The following is an 18025-nucleotide window of genomic DNA, read 5'->3' on the forward strand; positions in this document are numbered from 1 at the left end:
CACAGTTATTTACATATGTACAATTGTCAATAACTCACTCCTCATTCGTACTTACTTTATCATACATTCTTGTAATGTATTACTCCAGGAGGAGGTGGAGGTGGCGGTGGAGGAACGCCATTGCCAAATTGGCTTCCTTCCGACACCTGAAAACGATATTTGTATTTCTTGACCGTTCATTGAAGGGTATCTTTTCCATGAAACAAACCTGTGGTAAATGGCAGAGAGGGTTCGTTGAATAATTGGTTCTTTGTGCGTAAGCTGTGGTCTGATTCGGCGGTTGTGTAAGACCAGTAGGTATACCGTTTGATGGTTTGTATCCTGTGATCTGGCAAACAAGTTAAACGGTTATCCTGTATTACCTAACAAGCATTACTCTCAACCCTTTGTACTTTTTATTTGTTTAATCCAACAGGTTAATATTTGTACAAGTACAGAGGGTTACTGGAATCAGTAGATCCACGTACTTTGTCATTCATCTCAGGAAATATAGTACTCAAGTTGAAATTGGTGAGACTGGTGCCCGAGGGATGATGACTCATGGCCATTGGATTACTGGACACAATTCCTCCCCTTGGCATATTTGGATTCATCGAAAACCCAGCTGTTGCCACGGTCGGTACACCTTGCGAACCAGCTACCGATGGTGGTGGTGGTGGTGGTGGTAAACTATTAACAGCTTTTGTGTAAACGTTTGCTTGTGGATGATTCTGGTAAAGGGGGCTAGCGTGTGGTGGTGGTGGCGGTGGCAAGAAAGTGGCAGAGTGATGATAATCTTCCAGGGGTGAATTAATGCCAGAAAGTGGAAACTCCAAGTTCTGCATTGTCCCACCGTCCGGACCTTTTCTCTTCGCTTTCTTCGTTGCGTTCGTAGAGTAGGTCCTTTTGTCGCAGTTCTGATGCTTTGCATAGTGCTGGTGATTCTTCGTGTTAGTATTTACATTGGAAGTTGAGGTCGTTACTGTAGACGTGGACGACGAAGTGGCCGTCGAGGAAGTCGCGACATTCGATAGAAGAAAAGCGTTTGCTTCCATATAATCAGCATTATCGTGTAATGGCATCATGTAGCTGGTAGGTGTGTTCGATATGCTGGTTATGAAGTTCGAAGTTGGATAGATGTTTGTATTCGAAGAGTATGTGTACGAGTTAAAGTTCTGATTGACCATTTGACCGTACCCACTTCCATCGTCGGTGTTCGAGAAATAATTGATGGGCATCACTGTATCCGCCGTCGGCAGACTGGTTTGGAATTTGTTCTGAGGATAATTAGTGGTGAACTTTATAGAGGCATGTTTGTCCTGAGTTGCGTCATGGACACTATTGTTAGTTCCTATTAATGCCTCCGCCGTGTAATTACTCTTGCAGTTTCTGTTTCTCCAGTGAACATTATTCTGTTGATATTTCTGTTGTTGCTGTTGTTGATGTTGTTGGTACCCCTGTTCTGTGAAGCTGTGGCCAGCTGGTTTCTGTTCATCGTGCCTCGGATGCAACTGCTCATTGGACGACGTTTGTTTCCGAATATCCATTTGCCGCTTACTGTTTCCTCTGGGACTAGTGTTGTTTTTCCTTTGATTTTTTCTGGCCTGTTGTTGCTGTTGCTGTTGTTGTTGTTGATGGTGGTGGTGGTGGTGGTGCTGTGGCTGTTGCTGTTGTTGTTGATGAGTATGATGGTGATGATGATGATGCTGGTGTTGCTGATGATGTTGCTGGTGCGATTTCTCTGCCTTCTCGTGTTCCACCAATTGGCTCACAGAGAGAAATGACGGACCGACCCCCGAGTGCTGTACAGTCTGACTATTCAGTACAGAATGGAAATCACGTCCGGTAACATTACCTTCTTTATCTTTGGCGAGGTCTTTGTTTTGGTCGGACGGAACCACCCTGGATGATACCTGACCGAACAAGAAATTCTGTTTCTCCGGTAGATTCGTGCCCAGGTCCAGATCACCGACCAGCGTTGGAAGACTGGAGGAGACAATGTGTTGATCGATCCCCTTTACCGATTGTGTTTGCTCAGCGTGAACAACACTGGTCTTCGTGGGGGACCACGGGAACGGTTGCTCCTCGGAATAAAACACGTCTGTGGTTCTCTTTGGTTCGGTTTGCAGGACCGGTAAATTCGGGAAACTGTGAGCAGCCACGTCGTAATTATTATAAAATTGATTGGTCGTTCCCTGATTGTACGACGGGGTTTGAGCGAACAGATTGTTCTGACAGAAATCAAGCTCCTTTCCGATAGGCGGAAGTATGATGTCGGCGATGTTCGCGTTATGCTTGATCTCCGGTGTCATCATCCAGTTCACAGGCGCTCTGATCGCCTGCTGTTGCTGGTTCGTCTTTGACTTCGTCGTGTTCGGCTGTTGTTGCCCGTGCTTTCCGTTGTTGTTGCTATACGAAACGCTGTCGTGCTGAAGAGAAGCGACTTGTCCCTGGATCAACGGCTGATACTTATTCTGATTCTGTTGCTGCGACTTGTCCGGATATTTGAAATTCGCACCAGTATAATCGACGGTGTATTTCATCTGCGTGGTAACTTCAGGCAATTCGAAGCTCACCTGAGAATCGTAAGTGGACATCGGATATACAGCTTTTTCCTGTTTCTGGTTTATAGACTGATGATTCTTCGGCCCGTGTTGTTGCTGTTGCGACTGCTGCTCCAGCCCGGTATACTCATTCTGAATGTACTCGGACTCGATTCCGTACTTGGATTTGTTTTTATTCTCAGCGTTGTTGAACTTGTTGTAATCGTTAGCACCGGACGAGGTTGTTTGGCTTTGCATACGACTCTGCTTACCCGTAGACTGTGGAACACTCGACTGGATATTTCTCGTTTTGGACGGGTCAACGAAGGACCCCTGTTTCTGCGCGTCCATTCCGGATTTCATTCGCGACTTTTCAATATTACCGGCTACTGTTGAATTGCCCGAATAAACATCGTTGGTTAATACATTGGAGAAGCTCGAATTCTCCTTGTGCAGGGGAACGTAGTTGTAATTCTCGCAAATGGTTTTCACCTCTGTATTGTCGGTCTGATTTTGTCCTTGTTCGAACTGCACCAGATTGTTGCTACCGCCACCGCCGACAGGCGATAATGTGGTCCACGATAAAATACTGAAGTTCGAAGTATTATGAGCGACGGTGGTCGTTGATTTTGTATGATTGTCGGTGACGGTACTTTGCTCGTAGTTCGAGGTGGCAACGAACGACGTCGGCTGCTGTGAGTAACGTGAAACAGGGGTGTTTTGAATCAGCGGTTTGCTGCTCATACTATTCGAGGAACTGGTGCTGATCTTCTTCATATCCTTGGTAGAGAATGAACTGTAATTCTGTGTGTCCTCGCGCTTTCCTTGAAACATGTTCTCGGTGCTCTGATTCAAAACGCTCTGCTCGGACTGCGCATTCAGTGATTCCTTGACCCCGTACGAAAACGTTTGAGCGAACGGATCAACGTCGATCTTCTTCGAGGTGGTGTAATTCGTTTCACGCCTATGATCCTGAACCTCTTGCGGCTTCGACCTGAGAATATCATTCAACTTTGCGTCCTGATCTACAATATTATTTACCGTCGCGTCCGTGTCCTTCATCTTTGGATAATTTTGTTGGAAATGATTCTCGGACGAACTGGCCATGGTGTCCTTAGACGAATAGCTTTGATGTCTACCAGAAGCGTTGCTAGTTCCTGTCGAGTAAGTAATGGGATCTTTTCGTGATAGATTCTTATTCTGATCGACAGAGTACTCGTTATGGGTACTCTGCGGTGCGGTTAGAACGTGAGTATCTTTAGGTTGCGATGCGTAAACCGTTTGCATACCCTGGGAAGTAAGAATTGGAAGAGATGCGTCTTTGGATTGTATAGAATAATCTTGTTGCATATTCTGCGACGATGTAGGAAGAACTCTGTCAACATGACTGGTGTAGCTGAGCCTTGTGTTCGGAACAATGCTCGAGTCCACCAAAGTGTCCTTTCTATGAACTCCGTAAGTGCCACGGGAATTATGAGAATCCTTGTCCTTTAATTGGGATGTATAATCGATCTGCACGGTCTGTAAAGGTAACGACGGAGTATTTGTAGTTGTTGTCGTGTTTACCAACTGGGAAACCAAGGATGCCTGAGAGACATCAGACACTACGCTTTGTTCAAGTCCAACCGGATTCACTTCTGAAATGGTCCCGTTGCTGCAAACAGCTGAACCACCCTGTTGCAGACTAGTGAGACCGTTATCAACGACAGTTGAATAACTTGACAGAAAGTCTTGGGAGGTCGAATAACGAACGTTGGTGTCACAGGTCGAAGCCTGAACCGGACAGTTAGCCTGGTCGGTTTTATTCGAGGTGGATACAGCACCGATTTGGGAAGCAACAGTATTTTCACTGGAGGTAATAGTGTTCTGCAGGCTCCTTGCCAATTGATTTTGACAATTTCCACCCGTTTCAGTGTTGGTTCTGATTGTCTCGTTAGTCGACACGCTTGCAATAGTATACAATGTTGTGTGAGTGAATGAGTTAGAGGGGGCAGACTTTTCCAAGGAGGGTAACACACTTTGCACGATTTTGTAGGGCTCCCTAAGAGGTTCATCGTTCACAACCTTAGGCAAGGCTTTTGTGGTGGTATTGCACTCCACAGAAGTAATCATCTCTGCAGCTACAGTCTCGCTTGCAGGCGGACTTATATTCTTCTTCTCCTCGCAACTCACCTTTAAACGTTTTTCTGCAACTGAATGGGATGGCGATGACGTCTTTATCTTGAAACTATTTGGCTCCATGGTTCCAATTTGCAGCAACATGGGTGGAGTTTGACTATGATACTTAAAATCCTCTTTCATCTCCTCTTCGAGAACTTCAGTTTTACCATTCAAAGAGGATACCAATGGGAAAGCCATTAGAAATGCTGCTGTAGGCGATATGGATTCGGAATTGTGCGAGCTGGAAGGAACTTGAAGGGAAGCGAATATGTCATTGGACAGGTCAGAGTGAAGGCCGTCAGCTCTGTTAGCAATGGGCACAAAAGAATTTTCGGTGTTGTAGGAGAGTGACGCTTTTGGCGCTTCATCCTTGGATGCCTTTGATAATTTGGACTCATCCTCGACTACGTCAACTGGAAGCAATGACGATGATTCTGTTGCTGCATCTGGTGTCTGTACTGTTGCATTTGTTTCTGATTTCAACGTTGTCGTGGTGTTCGTATCGAGATTTAGAATAATCTTATTATTACTCTCCAGGTTCGTTGTTCCCTCGATGGTGTCTGAATCTTTACGTGTCACCTGTAAAAGATTGTCGAACTCTGTACCCAGGTTGCACATTTCTTTCACCTTTTTAGAGTTTACAGATTCTTGAACGGCCTCTTCGACTTCCGTCAGAGGCGACTTGGAGTTGGAGCTATCCACACTGTTTTCTGATTTCTCTAATGCATTGTCCACTGGAATATTGAATTCAGCATGCGGAGAAGCTGAAGCAACTTCATTACCAGATTTCAGATGCTCCTCTGCAAAAGCAACCGGCGATACTGTGCCTGATACTGATGAATCTTGCAGTTTTTTGGTTTCACACTGTACACTGTCAATTGACTTCGAAGAGTCAGAGTTGTCTTTATTAGGTGTGTACACTGAAATCGGGCAATCCACGTTGGTCTCAGTGGAGGATTCTTTGTCATTTGATTGAGGCGGAACATGACTCTTATCTTGACCTTCATTCGTGTCTTCACCTATCTTCTCTATCACATGCCTCAGACTTTCGATAGATTTACAAGTCACAGCAAAATCTGCTTTTGTCACAGGCACGGACTGCACCATAGCAATATTTTCAGTAGTTTCATTTGTCTTTTGTTTTTTGTCAGCTGGTTCATCGATCAATCCAACTTCCGTACTTGGTCGCTTGAGGGATCCTTTCTGAGGTGAATTGGAATCTTCTGTAGTTTTCCCGCTCTTCTCGCTTTCCATCTTCTCCTCCACTATTTCTAACGACTGCTGATTTTTTGCATTTTTTACGTGATTTTTATTTATTTTCGATTTAACTTCCTCTTTTTTGTTTTCCTTTAATTTTTCAGCTTTCTCTTTGTGAACGGCTGGAATAGGAACTTTGTACGTCATTGTTGTTTTCGTCACTTCTTTACCTTTGGGCAGGATGCCTTTGTGACCGCCGATTTTTGTCGCATTGATAATATTCTTCACGTTCGATGCCCAATTCTGCGAGTCTACCACCACGTTCGTGCGGATGCTGGGAACTGTATTCAAGGTCACCTTCTGTACTGTGTTAATTAAAGCCTGATTGCAGATAGAGACAACGGAGTTCTGTACGCGATTGGTCAGAGGCTGCATAACGAACATCTGATTTTGTTGCGTGTTGCTAAGGATTATGGGATTTGCTGGCTGCTGTTGAGCATTTACAATGATATTTGATGCCACAGGAGTTACCAAAGGCATTAATTTGCCCCCAGACAAGATGAGAGTGTTTGGAGTGAGATTAGTTACAGAATTATTTATGCACGGTGTTACAGGTTTTTTCCCATCCTTTTTCTTTACTTTTCTTTTCACTTTTTTTTGGGATTCAACTTTCTGCAATCCTGAAAGTCAATTATTAATTGCAATATCCGAAGCTACAACTTTGTTTAAGGTTTATTTATAATTACCATTATTTGTTTTACCATTTAACGGACCATTCTCTGGTACCTCAGAACCTAATTTAAAAAAATGGTAAATTAAATTTTTGTAGTGCACTTAAAGCAAGACTACAATTAAGATAAGTATACTTACTTGTATTTGTTTGACAACATTCAGATTCTTTTGATCCAGCTTCTGAGATATTTCCTGTGGCATTTGAAATGTCATCCTTACTGTTTGCACAATTTACTTGATTCTCCTGATTCTCAATCAAACTATTTGCATCTTTAGAAATATCATTATTTTCCACCAATTTTTTAGTAGATGACTGAGAAGAATTCACACATTTTCTCTTAGAAGGCACTTTAAGTTCTGTAGATTTTTCCCGTCTGTTCTCAGAACTTTTTACTGAAACCAAGCAGTTTTTGAATAGTTAAGAGCCCTGTAATGATCTTTCTTTGATAGATAATTTCTAGGCTTACTTTCTTCTATCTTGTCGAAGTACTTCTCTGCATCCTCTAGGTTAATTTTATTTGACCATTTTAATGGAGATATCTTTTCAAGAGCTGGTTCTGCAGGCACAGAGATTCCAGCCTCTCGTAACAGTGTTGATAACAACTGTGTACGAGAGAAGAGCTGAGTTACAAGTTTTTTGAGACGAGCCAATTCTTCCTCTGTGCGGAAATAAAAAATGGGATTAAAGAACATCAATCTGTGCGCAGTAGAATGTGTGATGGAGATCTCTATAACGGTCACTCGGAATCTCAACAACAGACTTCCTTACTGTGTGCTTCAGAAGCATGAGCGGAAAACAACTCGTCGCTACGACTATGGAGGTCTTTGATATACTTCGATGCGTGGATCAGGATGTCGACCTTGTTGCGTTTGCGACCCTCCTGATACGGCGGCAAAAGGTCTGCCAGGGTTTTGAAGTAAGCGTTCATACGTTTTCTTCTGTCTCGCTCCCATGTTTTCGCTTTGCTGAGAAGATATCCATGTTAATGTACGGTTCGTTATGATTTAAAGGGACGATCAAATATATTTTCATCTCGATCGCTCGAAACAAAAATGTTCGTAACGACAGGCGAGGTTAGCCAACGATCTGCTTAGACACTTACGTGTTCTCTTTTCGAGGCATAATTTATCCCCTTGGCATCGTTCCGCGTGAAGAATGCGCCGCGAGAAGCGCAAAGACGTCACTTATGACCGACATTACACAAACTCGAAAACCGACGTCGTAACTCTGACATTTCGATCCCTTCACAGCTCGATCGTTGAAATAAAAACTCTGTCGACGAAGCCGTGACAGTCGTTTAAACCTGCCCGCCATCTATTGATTTTGTTCCACGATTTTTTACAATGTTATTATCGATCCCCGATATCATAAAGAACGCGTGACCTTCTTTATGGATACATCGTAATAAACCAAAACCACTTGCAATATTAACCACAACATAGTTAAAGCCCAAGTTTAAAAGACATAGGCAGTAGTAAGTTTCTGTAGTAAGTTACAGACCCCGTGTGGTGAGATCGCGGGGTCATAGAGCCCCCGGTGGAGGCGTCAGGGACCCCGTGTGGTGAGAACGTGGGGTCATAGAGCCCCCGGTGTAGGCGCCAGTGACCCCTTGCGGTGAGACGTGGGGTCGCAGAACCCCCGCAGGTGGCGCCAGAGCCCCCGTGTGTTGAAATCGTGGGGTCACAGAACCCCCATAGGTGGCGCCAGAAACCCCGCGTGGTGAAAGCGTGGGGTCACAGAACCCCCACAGGTGGCGGCAGTGACTCCGTGTGGTGAGAGCGTGGGGTCATAGAACCCCCGGAGTATGCGCAAGAGTTTTGAAACGTAATCCTTTATCGTACTTTATCGATACCGCGGCTCGCTCGCTCCCGTTCGACCGCTTTACTATTGTAAATTGTGTATCTTCTTCGGAGTTTTTCAATAAAAAACAGTTAAGTGGTACATATGCGTTGTTTATTAAGCCTATCACTACAGCAATCCCTTACTTTCCGTAAATAAATAAATTGTAATTGGTAGACTTAGTTAAAATTGCTTTAGAAACAAATTTGAAGTTCAAAAAAGCGCGGGAAAACTGCGAAATTGCACATTTAATTTGAGCTGCCCATCACTGCATTATATGTACATCGATGATATAAAAAAGTCATCCCGGTAACTCTGCCGCTGATCTATATACATTAATACATCATGTAGGTTCGATCCACGTGTAGTAGCTGTTAGTTTATGTGTATACATGTTCGAATTTAAGAGATAATATATCATTTCTTATTTCTTACAAGACACGTGCGTTGTTATTGAAATAAGGGTTTATATAATAAAAGGAAGGAAAATGTTAACAACAAAGGTTTTCTTCCGGAAAACCAAAGGTGGCAACGTCTTTAAGGTAAACAGAGTCATTTGACAACTTTCTCCCTCCATGTTCAAGTAATCTATAAACTTAATGCAGTTAGTATTAAAAACAAGAGTACGTGGAACTTATTTATTTATTTTTTATTTAGACTGTTCGGGAGCACTATCTCAGAGATGATATTCACTGTGGCTCTAAAGCTTGTGACAAATGCTTGTACAGAAACAAAAATATTATTCTCGATGATGAGGATTCCAGTGTGAAATGTTCTAAGCTCTTGCATCCTTATTACCTTCTGTTGGATACTAACATTATTCTGGACCAAGTGAGTATAATATGCATTAAATTTTCATAACATTTTTCATTGCATTAGAATGTAGTAACATAAAATTTTATAATTATAGATAGACATTTTGGAAGAAGATGTTATCCACAATGTTATAATTTTGCAAACAGTGTTAGAGGAAGTGAAACATAGAAGCTCCACTGTATATAAAAAGTTGAAAGATATTATCAGCAACTCACGTAGAAGATTTTATATATTTGTTAATGAACATCATAAGTATGTAAGAAATAATATGCATTTAATATATGAAACTGATTTGTGATTAACTGTTTATCTAAGATTAAAATAAATTTATTATATCTTGTATGTTTATCACATAGGCAGACCTATATTGAACGTAAACCTGGTGAAAGCATGAATGACAGAAATGACAGAGCAATTCGGGTTGCAACAAAGTGGTACAACAATCATTTAAGTACCAGTGATTCTAATATTAGGACTGTGCTATTAACAGAGGATTCACGAAACAGAGAACTAGCAAAAAACGAAGGAATTCCAGCCTTATCGAGTGATTTTCTTTTCTTCATTTTCATAATTGCAGAAAGTAAACGTTACTTCAACTTATATTTACGTTATTTCCAGTGGAAGATTATGTGATGTCACTGGAAAATTCAAGCTTTTTGGCTGATAAATTATGTAAACGCACTTATGGAGCGGAAACTGGTGGTCAGGAATTTTTTCCATGTCATTGTACACCTGTCCAGTTGCACGATGGTATAAAAAATGGAAAATTCCTACAGGGAACCTTTGCAGCATCAAGAGAGAATTTTCTAGAGGGATACGTCAACGCGGAAGGAATGGAAAAATCCGTGCGTGTTTTATTGTATTCTATATTTCTTGGCTTGTCTAAATATGTATGTAATTATTATATATATTTGTTTCTAGATTCTTATTCAAGGTCGCAGCAACCTTAACAGAGCAGTTGATGGTGACACAGTTGCAATAGAACTGCTAGCAGAGGATCAGTGGTCATCCCCAAGTGATATTGTTCTCCAAGATGAGGTGGAAGCAGACGTAGATGATGTTTTAGAAACAGAAAAGGTATTAGACAAATTTGTTGCTTCGAACAAAATGCAAAAGACGCCCACTGGGAAGATTGTTGGTATTATTAGAAGAAACTGGAGACAGTACTGTGGGATACTTCAACCTAGTAATATTGAAGGGGTAAAGAATTTTGAAATTATCATAATTAGGCTAAGAATCCACTATACATATATTTGCATTTCATAACCTTATCCTCTTTTTTAACCAGAATGTAAGACATTTGTTCGTCCCAGCCGAACGAAAGATCCCTAAAATAAGAATTGAGACTAGGCAATACAACGTTCTGTCTAAACAAAGAATCATAGTCGCCATTGACTCGTGGCCACGCAATTCGAGGTATCCTTTAGGCCATTTCGTCCGCGCATTAGGTGAAATAGGAGACAAGGCGACCGAAAATGAAGTAATACTTTTAGAGCATGATGTTCCACATAGTCGGTTTTCTGACGCTGTTCTCAGTTCGCTTCCAAAAATGCCATGGTGCATCACAGAAGTTGTATGTACAATAATAAAACTAGATACATACGATTGCCGCATGATTCACGTAATTTGAATACACGGTTTGATGTCACAGGACTTAGTACACAGAGAAGATCTTAGATATTTAGATGTGTGTTCGGTTGACCCGCCAGGATGTACAGATATTGATGATGCACTTCATTGTAGAGAGTTGTCTAATGGCAATCTTGAAGTGGGTGTACACATTGCAGATGTAACACACTTTATTAGACCTGGCACAGCTTTAGATAAGGAGGCGGCTTTAAGAGCTACAACTGTATATTTGGTTAACACAAGGATCGATATGATTCCAGGTGAAAATGACTGATTTAGCAATAGTGTAACCCCGTAGTATGTGTGTTCAAGCAACTAACGGTGAAATATTAACGATTACAGAATTGCTTAGTTCGAATCTTTGTTCTTTGAGAGGAAATGAAGATAGATTAGCATTCTCTTGTATATGGGAAATGGACCGAGATGCTAGTGTAGTTAACACAAGATTCTGCAAGTCGGTAATTTGTTCACGAGCGAGTATGACTTACGACGAAGCTCAATTGAGAATAGATGACTCTAATCAGCAGGATGTGCTCGCGATATCGATGAGGAATCTTAATAATTTGGCTAAAAAGTTAAAGAAGAAACGTTTGGAAAATGGGTATATATATATATATATATATACTTTTCGTTAACAGCGACTTCGTCAGCCACAAATTAAAATCTTTACAGATACATAATGAATATTTTTATTATTTCAGTGCATTAGTACTAGCCTCACCAGAAATCCGTTTTCGCGTTGACGACGAAACTCACGATCCGATTGACGTGGTGGCGAAGAAATTAAAAGAAACTAATTCTATGGTTGAAGAGTTCATGTTGCTAGCGAATATATCGGTTGCCAAGAAGATTGTGACTGAATTCCCAGAGTGTGCTGTGTTAAGAAGACATCCTGAGCCACCTCCTGCTAATTTCGAACCCTTAATAAAAGCTGGAAAAAATCAAGTACAAAACATTTGCTAGAGAGATAATGGAATGTAATTCATGGATGATACTTTTAATGAATCTTGTTCCAATAGGGTTTCGATATAATCGTTAATACCGGAAAGGAATTAGCGGAATCCTTAAACAAATGTCACCAAGAGGGAAATCCTTACTTCAATACCATGTTAAGAATATTGGCTACTCGATGTATGATGCAGGCTGTGTACTTTGTCAGTGGAATGCATCAACAAAGCGAATACTTTCACTATGGTTTAGCGTGTCCTATTTATACTCATTTCACTTCACCCATTCGAAGGTAAAAATTCATAGTATAATGATCCACAACGAATTTAATTATTATACTTTCATTTAATTTGCAGGTACGCAGACGTAATGGTTCATCGTTTATTGGCGGTTTGTATAGGAGTTGATGCAACTTATCCCGATTTATTAGATAAGAAGAAGAATCATTCTTTGTGTCACAACTTGAATTATCGAAACCGAATGGCTCAGTATGCCGAGCGTGCATCTGTTGCGCTTAACACGCATGTTTGTATTTGTTTCCCTTTTTATTTTTATCATTTAAATGTGCTTGTATTAATGGCACATGCTCTTCTCTCTTCAGCTGTTCTTCCGGGAGAAGGTTCAAGATGAAGAGGGATACATACTTTTTGTACGAAAGAACGCGTTACAAGTGTTGATCCCAAAATACGGGTTAGAGGGAACTTTGTATTTAAAGGACAACAAAGAGGCATCTGTGTCATTCACATACAGTAGCGAAGATCATTCTCAGACTTGCGGGAATATCGTGTTTCGTACATTTGATCCTGTTGTAGTGCAAATCTGTTTGGACAGATCTAATGTACAGCATGAAAAATTAATATTTAAACTTGTTAAGCCACATGTAAGGATACCATAATGGATTACATCTTTGTAAATTACCTAATAAGACCAGGTATTGAGCATAATAGTAAATACAAACATAATTATATTGTTATAGATCCCAGGATTTAGCGTTTCTCCAGTCAGTGGAGAAATGTCATGTATTGTTCAACAAGAAAGTACAAAAGAGGTGACCAAACGAAAAGCAGACCAAGAAAAAGTTGCAGAAAATAGTACAGAAACCGATGAAGGCAAGACGAAGAAAAAGAAAAGAAAGAAGAAGAAGAACTAGTACCGTTGTATATTTCTTCCTTTTTAGAGATCTATTTTCGAGTGTATTTTATACATTGTGCGTTTCAAATATATGTAAAACAGGAATAAATTATTTTATAACCTCGAACACTATCTTCTTACATTTGTATTGCAACAATGTCATATGAAATGAAAAAGAGGTAGAAATAAAAGAAATGTACAAAATCTATCTTCAAGGGAACGTAAGTGTTTTGATATGTTTTAAACCAATTATATGAAAGCTTAAACGACACGAGGTTATGCACTGTCAGTTGTTTTCCTCGAGTATAAAATTGTTTAAATGTAGATTAAGAAATGGAATACCAATATTTTTTACGAAATATGCATTAGCTGCAAATATTCATACATACATGAACATATGCATTTATAAATTTTAATCATAAGTATAAGTTTGATAAACAATGTTTCATACATGGTGTGCAGACATCGAGTTCGAGAATTCTTTATGCAGCACTGCTGTCTGTACATCTGATCTTAACAAATATTAACAGTAATATGATATTATTAATTTTCCATAATAATTTTATATAAATTCAGACTTGAAGCTTCCCAAGAAAAAAATTGTGGCTACATATTCAATTTTTTCTACGCGTAGAATCTTCTGTTTCTCGATTACACTCGGATTTACGGTACACAATGTATATCTGTGCAATGCATGCGTAGTTTGTTACGCAGCAACTAAATCAGTACAAAAAAGCTGTATCGTTTCGAATGATAATAAAAATTCATTCAATAAAGGCCATTGTCTTTCCAGAGAGGCAAAACGTTTGAAAAACGTAGTGTCTCTGGTGTCTCTTGCGTGCATGTTTTTCGTGGAAACTTCCACGTTATCACGATGGATTTTGGTGTTACACCAAGAATGGAGTCCGTGTTGCCAACATAACTGTCCGCAGCTAGAGATATTTTCGGTAAAATCGTGGTTCGAGGAAAAAAAAGAATTGATACCACGTTTGTTGTGCGGCGGTAAATCGCGCCGCAGAGTTTCCGTTCGATTTCTACGGAAACGATCGACATCCACGGGACCCGGACACCAGGGGAACGTTTTGGAGTTGAAAGTTGGTGTTTTGATGTTTGTAGTTCCGGCGAATTGGAGCAACGAAACAGACCACGGGGGTCGCACGCGGGGTACCGATACGCGTGTTACGGTGTGCGCGGATATCGTAAATAATTATTTTTTTAAGCCCCGTCCCAATCGTAATCGCGGTTAAAATCGAGATCCTGCACGTAGCGTAGCGTGATCATCGTGTACGATTTACTCACGAGGCCGGCTCGACTACCGAACTCTGTTAAATATGGCGAACAGTGTAGCACCAGATTCATGGGAACAGCAGGCGGACAATGGGGACATCGGCCCATCGCAGGACAAGTCCATCGAGAGCAAATTCTCGACCCTGAACGTGAACGCCGCGGAATTTGTGCCTTCATTTTGCATCCATTCGTCACCGCAGGACAGTAACGCGGCCGACAGTTCCTGCAATGTCGCTGTCATGACGAACAGTGTAACCACCTCCATGCCCCCTGAAATACATCATGGTTAGTTTCAATACAGAATCACGATTGATTCTCTTGTAAATCCGTATGATTTTGCATCTAGCTTCTATTCAATATACAGTTTGAGTTCTCTGTTTCAGCAAGTGCTCTGTTACAATTGTTTCAGTTAACCCCTGTTGGTTTGCTCGCACAGAGATCTAGGTGCCAAAATTATGTATTATTAAGTTTGCTATTAATGCAATGTTGTGCAATACAGGTGCTCATATGGAATGCTAAGCATTTGTTGATGCAATAAAATCACAAAGATAATAGCTAACTGCAAGCTTAATTTTAGAAAGAGTCTCATTGATGGTACAATTTTTGGAGTATTTTCATCTATTGTACATCAATTTTTTGGGATATTTTGATCATTAATTGTGTTATTAATTATATGTGTAAACTTGGTAAAACCTGAATTTTGTAATCTGTAAGAATTACTTATAAACATTCATGAAAGTAGAAAGTTGATTATCTAAGAAGAGATTAGACAATTGAAAGAAGTTTTCAAATGACATATTTTTATAATTTTTTTAATTGATTAAGTAACAGTAGATTATGTAAGGGATCAGCAGAGCATGAATCCCTACAAATATTTCAAAGGTCATAAATGTATTGAATATTAAATATGGTGAATTAGCAATAACAAGTTTGAGCTAGACATCTTTTGTACATCTGTGTAAATGTAAAACAGAACAAATGAGCAGAGTACTGTGAGTGGAACTGAAAGGTTGTTTCATACACAATGGAATATTATTATTACAGGCAATGCCACTCCAGTGGTTCTACCAGATCCAGTTGGCAGCCGTGTGGAGGAACCGCCTGCTGGAGGAGGGGCTCCACCTCCCAATGTCGGTGATCAAATAAATACAAGTCCTGAACATCAACCAGCTGATTCCTGGGAAGAAGCAGCAGTGGACGGAGATCCTCTGTTAACTCCTGAAAATGAAGAAGTATGCTCAAGCTTTTATAAATAGCCTGACATACATAGAAGGAGCTCCCTCAGAGTTTGTTTAACTTTTAAATTTCTAATATTTCTATTAAACTGTACCTTAAGAAAGTTTGAGAAGTTTGAGTAGGTGTTTGAATGTTCCGTTTGTTGCTTGAGATTACATTTGTATATCTGAATTGTTTATAGGTTGACAATGAGGAAGACGAGGAAATGGTTGTTAAAGTACCTAAAAAGAAGCCTGTTAAAGTAACGGAGGACACTAAGAGTAAAAAGGAGCATGTTAATGTTGTTTTTATAGGACACGTTGGTAAGCGATGATTAAACACATTACGTATGTGGGTGTGACCTCGGGGGCGAATTAAGGACAAGAGAAATAATGATATAACCGGTGTACACGTTACAGATGCAGGAAAATCAACGATCGGTGGTCAAATTATGGCGCTGACGGGGATGGTGGATAAGAGAACTCTAGAGAAGTACGAGAGGGAAGCAAAGGAGAGAAGTAGGGAGACGTGGTATTTGAGTTGGGCCCTAGACACAAATCAAGAAGAACGGGAGAAGGGGAAGACGGTGGAAGTCGGTAGAGCGTATTTTGAAACGGAACGAAAGCATTTCACTATCTTGGACGCACCTGGCCATAAAAGTTTTGTACCGAATATGATCGGTGGAGCGGCGCAAGCCGATCTTGCGGTTTTAGTTATCTCTGCACGGAAGGGCGAGTTCGAAACTGGCTTCGATAGAGGTGGTCAGACGAGAGAGCATGCTATGCTGGCTAAAACCGCTGGCGTGAAACATTTGGTTGTGTTAGTAAATAAGATGGATGATCCGACTGTAGAATGGGATGAAGGAAGGTACAATGAATGCAGGTGCGTAACATACGAAACTATCGTCTAAGAACCTATGCTAAGCGTTAATAACTTAAGACGTCTATATAAAAATAAAAATACGCGATTCATATTTCACACTTATAGAGACAAAATACTGCCATATCTTCGAAAATTGGGATTCAACCCTGCAAAGGATCTTACGTTCATGCCAGTCTCGGGGCAGTTGGGTATTGGCTTGAAAGACCCGATACCAGAACACCTTTGTACGTGGTACAGTGGTCCACCGTTCATATCCTTCATCGATTCGTTACCTTCACTTAATCGTAAGAACAACGGACCCTTCATCATGCCAATTGTCGATAAATATAAGGATATGGGAACAGTGGTAATGGGCAAGGTAGAAGCTGGAGAGGCAAAGAAAGGACAGTCGCTACTTGTTATGCCTAATAGGGTAAAATATCAATGAATGAGTGGGATATACTGTGTAGGAATCATACGATTATTTACTTATCTTTATATCGCTGTTTGTGTTCCATTAGACTGCAGTGACGGTAGATCAGTTGTGGTCGGACGACGAGGAAGTAACATCGGTTGGTCCAGGCGAGAATGTAAAGATTAAATTAAAAGGCATTGAAGAAGAAGACGTGAGTCCTGGATTCGTATTATGTGACAGCAACAATCCAATAAAGACGGGAAGAGTGTTTGATGCTCAAGTAGTCATCTTGGAGCATAAGAGTATCATCTGTGCCGGCTACAGTGCAGTGATGCACATCCATTGTGCCGCGGAAGAAGTCAGAGTGAAGGCATTGATTTGTCTTGTTGATAAAAAGACGGGCGAGAAAAGCAAAACCAGGCCAAGGTTCGTCAAACAGGACCAAGTGGCAATAATGAGAATCGAATGCGCAGGTGTTATATGCCTTGAAAGATTTAAATTGTTTCCACAGATGGGACGTTTCACCCTCAGGGATGAAAGTGAGTATAGAATTTTGTCTTTATATACATAAAATGGTGTGTATCGGGTGTTCGTGGAAGGCACTGAAAGTTGTAGTGCTTTCGTGCGTTACTACAAGAAACTGATATCAGCAAATACTTGTGGAATCTAAATATAGCGTTCGATAATGGTGGTAACCGGTTCTCTCCTGTAATTTCCAGATAAGACTATCGCGATTGGTAAGGTGCTGAAAGTGGTGGAATAAATGTTGCTCAACTGTGACCACAGATTGGGATTATTAATCAGTTTCGGAAACGACGAATGAACATACGCAGAAGAAGTACGCAAAGCTGAACACAGTACGCACGAGAAAAACGTAACCAGCGTGACGAACTATTCGCAAACTACCGTTAATTGTAACGTACACCGATCTATACGCAAATGAAGCAGGCAAAAAAAATACAAAAAGGAAATAAGTTCTACGTCAAATGGAAAAAGCACAAGTTTCTTCTAATTAGATAAGCCGAACGATAAACGCTCGCATCGGAGTTGATTATAAAAATATCGAATGATGATGATCAAATGATGTACGATGTCTCCTTTAATATTGTAAAACACGATATTTTTATTCTTCTGAGGCGCGAGACATTAACGATCGTAAGGGAGGGGATACGGATTACCGCGAATAAAAACTAAGGGAAAAAAATATTATTATTAATATTATTGTAATGATTATTGAATAATTATTATTAAAATTTTGGTGGTAAAAAATTGA

At 40.6% G+C, this 18025-nt stretch overlaps 3 protein-coding genes across 3 annotated transcripts; 2 read left to right on the plus strand and 1 right to left on the minus strand.

Moving 5' to 3' along the window:
• Positions 1 to 6: 6 nt before the first annotated feature.
• LOC107192311 lies at positions 7 to 7870 on the minus strand. The gene is made up of 8 exons (XM_015581526.1): positions 7715 to 7870; positions 7381 to 7577; positions 7079 to 7270; positions 6750 to 7004; positions 6626 to 6673; positions 468 to 6559; positions 209 to 328; positions 7 to 146 (listed from the first exon to the last, which is right to left on the minus strand). The coding sequence occupies exons 1-8, from the start codon at positions 7732 to 7734 to the stop codon at positions 60 to 62; spliced, it is 7011 nt and encodes a 2336-aa protein (XP_015437012.1). The 5' UTR covers positions 7735 to 7870; the 3' UTR covers positions 7 to 59.
• Positions 7871 to 8814: 944 nt separating this feature from the next.
• LOC107192312 (exosome complex exonuclease RRP44) lies at positions 8815 to 12993 on the plus strand. The gene is made up of 14 exons (XM_015581527.1): positions 8815 to 8992; positions 9108 to 9281; positions 9361 to 9518; positions 9623 to 9810; positions 9885 to 10111; positions 10188 to 10466; positions 10555 to 10839; positions 10918 to 11155; positions 11238 to 11496; positions 11597 to 11840; positions 11915 to 12135; positions 12200 to 12368; positions 12445 to 12723; positions 12820 to 12993. The coding sequence occupies exons 1-14, from the start codon at positions 8939 to 8941 to the stop codon at positions 12991 to 12993; spliced, it is 2949 nt and encodes a 982-aa protein (XP_015437013.1). The 5' UTR covers positions 8815 to 8938.
• A 1109-nt stretch (positions 12994 to 14102) lies between these two features.
• Positions 14103 to 17745, plus strand: LOC107192328 (eukaryotic peptide chain release factor GTP-binding subunit ERF3A). The gene is made up of 7 exons (XM_015581546.1): positions 14103 to 14546; positions 15306 to 15493; positions 15679 to 15799; positions 15896 to 16358; positions 16464 to 16770; positions 16859 to 17291; positions 17472 to 17745. The coding sequence occupies exons 1-7, from the start codon at positions 14306 to 14308 to the stop codon at positions 17513 to 17515; spliced, it is 1797 nt and encodes a 598-aa protein (XP_015437032.1). The 5' UTR covers positions 14103 to 14305; the 3' UTR covers positions 17516 to 17745.
• Positions 17746 to 18025: the final 280 nt, after the last annotated feature.

Source organism: Dufourea novaeangliae, unplaced genomic scaffold (genome assembly GCF_001272555.1).
Source record: "Dufourea novaeangliae isolate 0120121106 unplaced genomic scaffold, ASM127255v1 scaffold335, whole genome shotgun sequence".
Lineage (NCBI taxonomy): Eukaryota > Metazoa > Arthropoda > Insecta > Hymenoptera > Halictidae > Dufourea > Dufourea novaeangliae.